Source organism: Theileria parva, assembly GCF_000165365.1.
Source record: "Theileria parva strain Muguga chromosome 3 map unlocalized ctg_531, whole genome shotgun sequence".
Lineage (NCBI taxonomy): Eukaryota > Apicomplexa > Aconoidasida > Piroplasmida > Theileriidae > Theileria > Theileria parva.
In genome coordinates this window covers 48,344-59,899 of record NW_876244.1, presented here as the reverse complement: position 1 = coordinate 59,899, position 11,556 = coordinate 48,344, and the positions used below count along the sequence as shown (strand labels likewise).

General features: G+C 33.7%; 5 protein-coding genes across 5 annotated transcripts; 2 read left to right on the top strand and 3 right to left on the bottom strand.

Annotated features, from left to right (window-relative positions):
• Window positions 1-41: 41 nt before the first annotated feature.
• rbm8a (RNA-binding protein 8A) lies at window positions 42-682 on the bottom strand. Its single transcript, XM_757681.2, has 3 exons — window positions 536-682; window positions 275-466; window positions 42-238 (listed from the first exon to the last, which is right to left on the bottom strand). The coding sequence occupies exons 1-3, from the start codon at window positions 564-566 to the stop codon at window positions 165-167; spliced, it is 297 nt and encodes a 98-aa protein (XP_762774.2). The 5' UTR covers window positions 567-682; the 3' UTR covers window positions 42-164.
• Window positions 683-730: 48 nt separating this feature from the next.
• Window positions 731-4,551, bottom strand: TpMuguga_03g00649 (uncharacterized protein; the record flags this gene model as incomplete). The annotated part of the gene is made up of 1 exon (XM_757680.2): window positions 731-4,551. One exon carries the CDS (start codon window positions 4,549-4,551, stop codon window positions 865-867), a length of 3,687 nt encoding a protein of 1,228 aa, XP_762773.1. The 3' UTR covers window positions 731-864.
• A 155-nt stretch (window positions 4,552-4,706) lies between these two features.
• TpMuguga_03g00648 (Mitotic-spindle organizing gamma-tubulin ring associated family protein) lies at window positions 4,707-5,208 on the top strand. The gene has a single exon (XM_061305744.1). The coding sequence runs from the start codon at window positions 4,898-4,900 to the stop codon at window positions 5,153-5,155; it is 258 nt and encodes an 85-aa protein (XP_061160879.1). The 5' UTR covers window positions 4,707-4,897; the 3' UTR covers window positions 5,156-5,208.
• A 465-nt stretch (window positions 5,209-5,673) lies between these two features.
• TpMuguga_03g00647 (uncharacterized protein) lies at window positions 5,674-7,710 on the top strand (the record flags this gene model as incomplete). Its single annotated transcript, XM_757678.2, has 1 exon — window positions 5,674-7,710. One exon carries the CDS (start codon window positions 5,674-5,676, stop codon window positions 7,684-7,686), a length of 2,013 nt encoding a protein of 670 aa, XP_762771.1. The 3' UTR covers window positions 7,687-7,710.
• Window positions 7,711-7,908: 198 nt separating this feature from the next.
• On the bottom strand, window positions 7,909-11,538 carry leng8 (SAC3/GANP/Nin1/mts3/eIF-3 p25 family protein; the record flags this gene model as incomplete). Its single annotated transcript, XM_757677.2, has 11 exons — window positions 11,170-11,538; window positions 10,649-11,134; window positions 10,045-10,619; window positions 9,947-10,014; window positions 9,477-9,912; window positions 9,282-9,383; window positions 8,983-9,249; window positions 8,686-8,758; window positions 8,325-8,655; window positions 8,041-8,121; window positions 7,909-8,008 (listed from the first exon to the last, which is right to left on the bottom strand). The coding sequence occupies exons 1-11, from the start codon at window positions 11,243-11,245 to the stop codon at window positions 7,909-7,911; spliced, it is 2,595 nt and encodes an 864-aa protein (XP_762770.2). The 5' UTR covers window positions 11,246-11,538.
• Window positions 11,539-11,556: the final 18 nt, after the last annotated feature.

Below are 11,556 nucleotides of genomic sequence, written 5' to 3'. Positions count from 1 at the left end.
TTTACACCCTTAATATTTCTTTAATATAATAAAATATACTATAAATTATATTATATTAAACTTATATAGTATAATTCATTTGAATTTTTTATTTATTTGAGAACTGGTACAGTAAGTTTCCTCTCTAAATGTTAGGAATCTTAATTGCGTAATCCCAAATTTATTTATTCTTGAGGAGTTTCTCTAAATACCCAAGTTACTGAAATTTTTTTCCCTAGGAGCTCTGATCCATTTAATTCTAAATTTACATTAAATAATTAAAAATTTTACTCACTGGCCATGGCATTTTCAGCTTCTTCTTTATTCTTAAATTCTAACAAGGCGTAGCCTTTGACGTATCCCGTTCTTCTATCCAGGTTCAAATGTAGATTAGTAACGGTTCCGTAGTTTTCAAACGCCTCTCTCACATCCTCGTCCTGAGCTTCCTCATGGATTCCAGTTACCATTAAAACCCAGCCCTCAATTGCTATAAAATATTTAAAGATTATGGTTAGTTTAAGCTAATTTTAGCAAATAATTTGGTTGAGGAACTTACATTTAATTGGAGCTCCCGTACCGTTATACATTTCTATTAATCCTAATTTTAAGATATAATATTTTAACAGTATAAATTTACGTGATCTGACATTTAGAATATAATATATGGAAATTATTATAAAATGTAATATCTAATACCACATACACCAGAATACTAATTATAAATTAATTTTCCAAATGTTATAAAATGACCTAAAAATTCAAATTTTCACTCATCAACTTTTTATTTTATTTTATTTTATTGTTTATTCCCAATCTCCACAATTGACACACCTAATCCATAAATACTATATATAATGAAATTAAAATGTGTTGAAAAGTTAAAATTTATTGTCTGCAGTTTTTGAATAATCTCCTGGCCTCTGGGCAGGCGAAACAGTATGTGATTTCAGGTAAGAAGTTGATTGGTATGTCTGTGCCTCTCTTTGTGAAGGGTAAAAACGTTGAAATCTTAAGAGCAAGTAAGAATTTAAGGAATGTGTCCTGCTTTTTAAAGGGAAGTTCAATAGGCGTTTTGTAATTCACAGTTGGACTAAAGTTTACCTTCATGCCGTCGATATCAACAGAACATTCGTAAAACTGTTTTTGTATCTTTAACATGATGTTGGGACTATCCATTGACTGGCGTAGTTGTATAACCTCCTTAAGACTAACAACGTACTGGTGATTTGTACTCTTTAGCTTATCTGGATGGTCAATTTTATAATTATTCTTCTTGAGTTCACTCATGAAATCATCGTAAGCCGGTGGAATGAACCGAATTTCGAAAAATTCCTGGGTTTTCTTCCCTTTGTTCACGTAGATTCTGACACTGGAGTTTTTGGCCCTGGGCTCAATGTTAATATTTTCCCTATTCCAGACATACAGTGGACGTAAAGGTTTAGATTCCTGTGACTGGCTGTGAGGACTGGCATAGAGTTTAATGGTGTCATTTTCAAATTTAAAAGCCTTCTCACCCTTGGAATCGTAGTCGAAAATATGAATCTCGAATAAAAACTCGTTCAGTGTAGTATCTTCATCAGAGCTTTGCCCATCCTCGAGGAATCCAGCAAATTTTAAGGCGAAAATCCACCTAGGGTACACTCCCTTCTTCAGACACTTCATGTCAACACAAGTCCCAGTCTCGTAGTTAACAATTTTTATATTTCTAGGCTTGTCCTCAACTTCAACTTTGGTGTCTTTGACGTTGAAGACGAGGATTGGATCTGGTGAAATATTCTTATTAAATATCGTAATTAGGCCTCTGGTGACTAGGCAGAATTGCCCTCTTCCGACTTCAGCACCTGGATTTAAAGGCGTTAGACCATTCTTCTTAAGCTCGGAAACGAATTCTTTATACATTGCGAAGTCGGGAATGTTAAATTTAAATGACTCCATGCATCCCGAGTCTGAATTGGAAAGTAAAGTCACCTCCGACTTCACATCGTCAAATTCATATTGGCCGTCAGAACAAGGAATTCTCACTGGTCCGTCCGAGCTCGGTCCCATCTTCATCTCCAAAACGCCGTCTGTAAACTTGTAAAACTTCTTTTTCTCCTTGATTTCTATTTTATGCTCACCAAGCTTACTAAATGTTGATTTCAGCCTTAGGAATTCTATTCTGTTCATTAGCTTAGTGAGTGTGTCGTTATATTTTGGACTTAGTGGGAGTATAAAATACACTTCAAAGTCTGGATTATTCATGTTCATGAAACTTCTGTTAACGGGGGTTGGAGAAGTACCTGGAACATTAGAACTATTTAAAACAGCAAGAGGTTCAGAATTTTGATATCCGCTGTGAATTGGTCCAAGTAGTTCACTCCTTTGTTTAACTGATACTAGGGAATAATTGTTAAGCTGAGGGTTAAAGTAATGTATCACATGTTCTCCATTTGGGAATGTTGCCGTTGGTACTTTATATTCCTCAATAAATTCATCTATAGATTGAGCTTGATTTAAGCCAGATGAATTGTCTAAATCGTTTTTGACCAGGAATTTGTAAGTGTTTTTGGGATGGATTAGTTTGGGATTGTTGGCCAAGTTAGGCCCGTACAAGACTAGCACATTGCAAGACATGTCATAGTATGCCAGTTTTTCACTGAAATCTGATAAAATACTCACACTGTCAAACATGTTATTGACAAGAAAGTCTAAACTCGACTGATAATATCTTTGCTCAAGGCTATTTGGCGAGTAATTTGGTGAGTAATTTGGTGAGTAATTTGGCGAGTAAGTCGGTGGGTAATTTGGTGAGTAAGTTGGTGAATAATTTGGTGAACAATTTGGTGGGTAATTTGATGAATAATTTGGTGGACTTTGGATGTAATTGGGGTTCTGAGTGCCCAGAGATACGACCTTTGAAAATAGTACCGGGACCATATCCTTGGGTAGATTTTCCAAAGTGTTCTGATCAGACAGGTCAATCTTTGAGAAAATTGACAGTTTAGTCTCATCTAGGAGGAAACCTGCGTACATTAAACCATACTTAAACCTCTTGTAAGAGTCTAAGTCACCTAGTCTGAACACATGATAATGATCGTCTTTTAACATGATTTGCAAGTTTTTAGGGTCACTTCTAACGGCTTTTAGACTCTCTCTAGAAATTGTCTGCGTGTGTATGATCTGGTCATCTTCCAGCTGATGGACAAGAACCATCGAGTTTTCAACCTCGGCGAACATTTTATTAAACTTTAAATCCAAATTCATTTGTTCCACCTCTGACAGTTTACAGTAATCTAATTTACATCTGTAGAAACAAGTCCCTGAAGATTCCACAGAGATCTTGTTCTTGACTGCCGCAAGGAGTTTGTCGTACATTTCCCTCTGCTCTCCAAATGATTTTACCATAAACGCAGCCTGAACTGATCTGTCTTCCCTCTCAACAGTTTCTTCCTTCTTTTGCGTAATTTTCTCCGTAAGTTCATTAGATTTTTTAACCATTTCCACAAATAAGTTCCGCATGTACAGAAGCTGTTTGTGGGATCCGAAGTATGGATTCTCATCAAACGCTTCAGTTTTTGCCTTAACACTTAGAAGATAATTAAGTCTATTAATCTCAGATCTTTGCTCTTCATGTAACCTTTTATAACTTGTTAGATCATTTTCTACCTGCATTAGGCACCTGCCCATGGCGGCAGTCTCCTGCTTCCTTATATCACATAAAAAATGAGCAAACGGTTTAGACGTTGATTCTCTGTAATTAAAGCCAAATTCCGTCTGGTATTCAAAGGTAAAAGGTGAAGATCCAGTATGTTCATTGACTGATTGTGAGTCTTCTATGCTCCTTTGCCATGATTTGTAAGGTGGATTTAACTCATTTTTTAATTCTCTAACTTGGTCTAGAAGCTCATCCCTTTGATTTTTTACTCTTTCTATTTCCTGAGGCAGGGTTTCAAGCTTTTTTGACATTTCCTTTATTTGCTCATCCTTCTTAAGGAGCTCAGAGTCGGTTTTGTGATTCTTCTCCTTTAAGGCTTCAATTTCACGAATTTCGGAATCTTTCTTTTTAATAAGTGCGTCGTAATCTGAGACCACTTTGTGGATCTGAAGTCTGATGTTTTTATTCTCAATTTCGGATCTTTCCAGCTCATCTTTGTGCAGTTCGTTCACCTTGTCCATGGCTGAGTTGAACTTGGATATGATGTTTTCAAGTATGTCTATACGTTCACGCTGGTATTCTATCACAGCTTGAGCGTGTTCAACTAAATTTTTACTGTAGTCTCCATTTGAAGATCTGCCGGATGATCTAGGTGAGCTTGGCTTTTGAGTTAGATCCGCCACTAAAGATCTTGAAACCTCGGAAACATTTAAGTTTTTTGACAGCTGTGAAACTTCATTTAATAATTCACTGATATCCTTGCGTAATCTGGCTCCCTTAGGGGATGTGTTACTTTGAGGTGAATCGGCCTTAGGACTGGCGGAAACCAGTTTACAAGAAGGGTTTTCAACATCCACAAAAAATTTATCATTTGAATTCGCCTTGATAAATTCATTCAAGGAGTTTTCAAGTGTAAGATCTTCAACCGAAGATCCCATATTTATAGAACCGATACTGTACAAATTTGTTAAATCAAGAGATTAAATTTTACTGCCTATTTTTGGCAAAAAATACATTTAAAATTATATAATACATGAGCTAATTTTAACATTTAAAGTACAAATCATTGATAGATTAGATAGAGAAGTTTTAAGGGTGTAACACCATAAGCGATGAGTAAATTGAATCATAAAATATTTAAAATTTTTTCATCAGAATTAATATAACGTTAATTCTGGGTTAAAAATCGTATAATTAAGACTCCTAGACAATGATGTGGTATTTTTCTCCCTGGCCTTGATGCACAACTGTGCACTCGATAGTTTAGTTTAAATTTAATAATAAATGGATAATTCTATTATTTTTAAGGGTAATGAAGATAATACAGTAAAGAGGATTAAAATTGGGAAGAATAACACTGTAGAAGATACCAACTTTGACTTAATATGCAAATTGTCTGATTATTTGGACACTGGAATTGACAGAAACTTGCTAAGAATACTGGTAAATTTATGTTTACTAGGAGTTAATCCTAATTCCTTGGTAAACATACTTAAACGCCTGATCAAGTTCAGGAATACTCTTTCAAACCAACGGTCTTAATATCAAAATTTTAGCCATAATTTGAAGAATAATTTTTCAATTAATTTATTATACTTTTAATTTTCAAGTTATTTATGATTGTTTTTTATAAGAATCATGTCTTATGTTAATTATGTGTAACTTGGGCAGAAACAACTGAAAATTGTGAATGTGTAAATTAATACTAATTTTTAAATTTTATCATTATGTTTTATGACATTTTGGCCCTAAATTAAAGGTATAGTAGACCTTTTTACCCTTCTTCTCTGTAATTTGTGTGGTATGAAAATGCATGCAAAATTCACCCGTATTATTACACATTTACACCAAAATTCAAAATTCTTAATTAGAACAATTGATATTGTTTTAATTTGTGAAACTTTTGTAAAATAGCTTGTTTCAGTGTTTACTGTAATCGTTGTACATTATTTACGCCTTTAAAGGTTATTGTTCTTTCAGTTTTTATGTAATATTAACTTTAATTTTAATATTTTAAAATTTTAAGAAACGTGATAATTTCGAGAAAACAATTGATAACTATGAAGGAAGATGAGGATTTGTTGTACAACTCTCCTTCTGAGATGTCTGATTATTTAAGAATTCCAACCTTTAATGATAATTTTAAAGAAATAAGTTCAGAAAGTTCTAAAAGTATCGAACTTCCAATTTCAAACTCTGGTGATGTTTTATCACCTGAGGAAGGCAGTATAACCAGATGTGCAAATATATTTGATAAATTAGACGTTATAGACTCTGATGATAATGATTTTACCAGTACAGTGTGTGACTCCCACAGTGAGTCATCAATTTCTAACTCCAGCACTTTGATCAATAAATATACTCAGTCAAATTCTTATGATTATAAATACCACGATAGTGATAGGGAAAGTAATATTAGTTTAACCTTCTCAGACCGAGTTTTAAGGGAAAGACAACGAATGATTAAGAAGAAAATAATTTCTGAACCCTATAGTACATTTTATAGTAGTTCCTCTTTTAGAAGCAGTGGACGTAATAAGTTAAAATCCATAAATATTTATGGTACTCCTAAGCCTAAAAAATTCTCTTTACTGACTGAAGAAGAATCTAAGATTAAATTAGATGAAGAAGTTTTGGAAAGATACAAGAGGATAGATGATATTCTCACTATTCAGAGAGATGACATAACGGATATTAAGCTAAGTCTTGTAAAATCCAATAACAATGCTAAAAATGAAGCCCTGTTAGCTATGCAAGAAAATGAAAAACTAATCGCCGAGAATGAAAATTTATTATCTAAGCAGGAAAAATTATCATCTGAGCTTGAGGAACTGAAGACTGAAAATGAACAGAAATTAGAAAGGATTAAATCACTCCAAATTAAGGTTGAGGATCTGCAGTCTGACTTAATAGTGGAAAGGAAACAAAATGAACACCTTTTAAAGGATAAAGTTGATCTGCAAAACCGCCTAAATCTCTTAACTAAAGAAAATAAATCTCTAGTGTCTTCTCAGGAGATTATGCAGAACATGTACAAGAACGAGATTGAGGAGTTGAAGGTTAAGAAGAATGAGCTTTCTGGTAGAATATCTAAACTGGAGGCTGATTTAGACTACTTTAGAGACAATTTGCAGGAATCCCACAAGATGAACGAGATTCTAAAGAGTGAAATAGCTACAATGAAAGAGTTGTATAAAAATGAAAGCGCTTCTCTACAAAAACTTAAGATTGAAAATAAGAGACTAATGGAAAATAACTCTGTATATAAATCACAAAATTACTCATTGATTGAGATTAATGACAGGTTAAGGAACAGAACAATTTTCCGTAGTCATAGTGGAGAAGCCACGACTACTAACACAAGCACTGCAACAAATGCCAACTTTACAGACACAAATTCTCGTCTTAGTTTCGATTCTGATTCTGGTTTATTCAGCCCTAACACTGGTGATACTAAAAATTCACCTACAAATTCAGTCTCAACTGTAACTCAGCCTTCCAGTTATTTGACTAAACTAGCTCCAAAATCCCATTTAAACAAGGATATTGAAGAGGGCTTTCCTTTCTACCAACTTTCAGAAACTTTTAACCTAAATCACTCTGATCCGAATTCTCCAAATTCTTTGGATAGCATATTAACTAATCATGACACTATTATATCAAATCCTAATAGTGTAGACTTAATTTTAACTCCAAATGGTCAAGATTCAATTGACCGTTTAGCATCTGTAAACGATGTTTTAGTTGTAAATTCGCAATCAAATTATACCATAAGCGACGCCATAACTCAAGTGAATTTAAGTGATGTTAACCCCAATGATTCTTCAACTTTGAGGAACGAAACTAATTTTAATCCTACTACTAAATGGGTTACTGACCGTGTTTCCAGAACCTCAAGTTTAGAGGCTCTTGAAAATCTCAGGGAAAAAATAAAGAACATAACCACCGATTCTGGCATACAAAACGTGAATATAAACTCTACCTTTAAGTGTTTTCAAAACAACGTCACCATTAACCTGATCCAGAACAAACTCCAGCTAATATCTCAGAGACTCAACGAAACCATAGTTTAAAATCGCTCATTTAATATAAACTACTATTTTCACACGTATATTCATTACTTATGCAGTTTAAAACTATTTTTAATAATTTTATTCCATCTTTCACATTTTCGTATGTAATAATCACTCATGAATTCCAATTTTCAGGTAATTCTCTCTAAAATGCTAAATCAACTAATAGATTACTATAGGGAGAACTGAAACTCTTGAATACTCATAAAATTATGGAGCAAATTAAGTCTTTTTACTGCGCATGAGTGGCGAGTTAGCAATTGAATCCAGAGATCGCTTGCAATCAACCAATTTCGAGCTACTGAAGGTAATCTTGTTTCTTCTAAATTTCACTATTAAAGGACAAAAACTTACTTTAGAAAGTTGAGGCAATCATCCTCGCTTGAAAAGTTCAATATATCCGTCAACAGTTCTATCGACAAGGTCAGAGAACTCCTATCAAAATATATTAACACACCAGAATAGTTGTATTTGGTAGTTAAATAATTGTAATAAATAGTTAATTAATTGTAAAAAGTAGTCAAATAATTGTAAAAAGTAGTCAAATAATTGTAATAAATAGTTAATTAATTGTAAAAAATAGTTAATTAATTGTAGAGTGGTCAAATAATTGACTATTATGCTGAGCTATGAAGTACCTGCAAAGTGTGTAGAGTGAGAACATGCGAAGTTTGTTTTCGAACATTTTGAAAAGCAGTTTGACGTAAAACATTGAGTCTGTATCGTAGAAATTCTTGTGTTTCTGTTTAATATCCCTTGGTTTTCTGGTATCAAACGCGTCTTTGTATATCCTGTGCAGATAGTACGAGTGGTCGATTTTCTTGGTATTTGCCAGTTTGAAGTATTTGATAAAGTTCCCCTCCGAGATTGAGACTCTGACCTCATTTGCGAACTTGAAGTAAATTGTCTTCTTAAACTGGTTTTCAAGCTTAGGGTTAGATTGCAAAGTTTGATTCACGTGATTTTCCTCTAATAAACATTTAATTAAGTAAAACTAACTTAAGTATCTGATAAGACCCATGCTCATATTCTGTAACGCCAGGTACAGCATGTAATACATCTCGAATTCAAACTAAAAATTATAAATTAAAATCATAAATAAATTTATCCACTCTCTAAATATGAAAAATAGTGTAATAAGTGTAATAAATGTAATATAATGTAATATAATGTAAAATAATGTAAAATAATGTAAAATAATGTAAAATAATGTAAAATAATGTAATAAATGTAATAAATGTAATAAATGTAATAAATGTAATAAATGTGATAAATGTAATAAATGTGTGTGAAAACCTGTAGTTGTTGACAATCATTGGAATTTACAAGCAAGTGCTTGAGTTGGGTTTGGCACTGGTTGAACTGGTCCAGGTCGTTGTGGAGCATTGCCAATCTTGCATTTGTTGTGTACATTCTAACTACGAATGGCGATTTCAGGTGCTGTACTTGTATATCCTGTCGTATTGATCTAAACTGCTCTTGGATATAGGTGTAATTTCTGGTCCTCATGAATTTGTCAAACACGTGTTTGAATGACTTAACCAACACTTGCTCAGGCCTGACCTACGGTAATTTTATGTTACTATAGAACCTACAATTAAGGGATTTGGCGCTGATGTAAGTCTTAAATACGGCTTCTCTATGTCTTGGTTGAGACCAACTATTTTTTTACCCTTGACAGGATTGAAATTGTAAGTCTAATCCAAAATAACCAGGTTGAATAATTAGATACAGTGAAAATTATAGTTTAAATGACAAAAATATACGTGTATATGTATAGTTTAGGGTACTGGTTTTGTATTGGTATTTTTGAAACGATGTGATCTCTGTTCTCGTCTATGAATTTCATTTTTATCCACTGGAACTGATAAGTAATCGTTAATTTGGTTTTGTAAAGCTCTGTACATGTTTGGCGCCTTATTAGACTTAGGTTTAAACCTATTCTGCGGCGGGTGTATTACATTTTTAGTTTCAAACTCAGTATTTAAATCCTGCTTTGGATTCAGATGCTGAATTTCACGCGGCTTTTCCACGTTTTTGGATTTGAAGTTCATTGTTTCACGTGGTTCTACATTTGTGGATTTGAAATTCATTGTTTCACGAGGTTCTACATTTTTTGATTTGAAATTCATTGTTTCACGTGGCTGGTCTACATTTGTGGGTTTGAAGTTCAATATTTCGTCTGGACTTAACATTTTCAACTCGTTCATAGTCAACGTTCCATTCCTAAAAATTAAGTCAATTTTACTCAATAAGTTACCTGAATTTTTCCATTACGTGTTGAATATAAATATTCACTGCCTTTCTTAAAGTTTTAGAGCAAGTGGTCTGAGAATTATATGAAAATTAAAGAATTACCATGTTCAAGTGCAAGTACAGGTCCTGAATCCACCTGTTGACTTGGACTATGGTTAATGAAGCCGTGTCTTCATTTTGTTTATTTTGATTTGGCGTAGTCCCTTTGGTATCAAGGTAAAAAGGACTCGGCATTTCATTTTGTTTATTTTGATTTGGAGTCCCTTTGTTATCAAGGTAAAAAGGACTCGGTATTTTATTTGGAGCCCCTCTGTTATCGAGGCAAAAAGGGCTCGGCATTTCATTATTTTTATTTGGCGTAAGCAATTTGTTATCAAGGGAAAAGGGACTCGGCATTTTTGGTGGATTTTGAGGCATAATTCCGGAGCACCTGACATTTGGCTGCGGGACTGTTCCAACTGGCTGTTTATAGGGGTAACTTGGTGGTGGTGGTTGATTCAGTGAATATCCTGGTACGGATTTCACCAGAGGAGATTCAGTGGGAAGGTCATGGCCAATTAGGAATGGATTAGATGGAGGGTTTTGTTTCTGATACAGTAGAGTAATTGGATGTGCAGGGTCACATTGTAGAGGTTGTACTGACTCAGTATTAAATATTTCAGCCAGGGTTCTAGGGTCTAAACACATCTGTTAGTATTAAAAATACCTAGAGGTGGTCTTTTGCGAGTTTTGTGAGGGTCTAACGGGTCATTCAGTTGTAGGCTTGGAAAAGGAGGTGTTGCCTTTGAAGAGATCTTGACTCCGCTTAGCAAATTATTTTTATCATAATTCGCTTGATTACTTAGTGATTCAAAACCAAGGTTGAAACTTTGCTTAATTTGTGGCGGATTAATGCCTTGAATGGGTTGCACTTGCTGATTGAAGACGTTGGAGTTCAAATTGTAACCAGCAGCATTATAGTTTGTATCCCGGTACATATTTTGGTTAAACTGAGAAGTATTTGCTTGTACGTTAGGCTGTTGGTTAAAAGAATTAGACTGTTGGTTTAACGGGTTAGGCTGTTGGTTAAAAGAGTTAGACTGCTGGTTAAAAGAGTTAGACTGTTGGTTTAAAGGGTTAGATTGTTGGTTAAGAGAATTAACCTGCTTCATAAATTTATGCGCTTCGATTCCAGCCAATTCATCTGTGTATCCTAAATATTCGTAAATTATGGTAAATTAGACTTGCCTAGCAATTTTAAGTGAGAATAAAGCATATTATAGCTTAGGCGGGGCTGTTGCCCCTTTGGATTAAAGTTATACATTGCTGATCAATAAAATCTAGAAGAATCTGGAAATATGAAAACAATTCATACCAAGTCAAAGACTGAAAACAAAGTAATTAAGGTTTAATAAAAATAAAGACAAATAATATATCAATATGAAATCAGGATTGTATAGATCAATAAATCCTTCAGACGATGAAAACTAGAGATAAATATTTAATAAATATTTGTATGCTAAGAAACAAAGAAAAAATGGACAATAAGGTGAAAGTTTGACATTTAAACAAAATAAACGACAAAAATAAAAATACAACAAAAAAATGAGCATGAAATGAACTTGGGTATAAAAT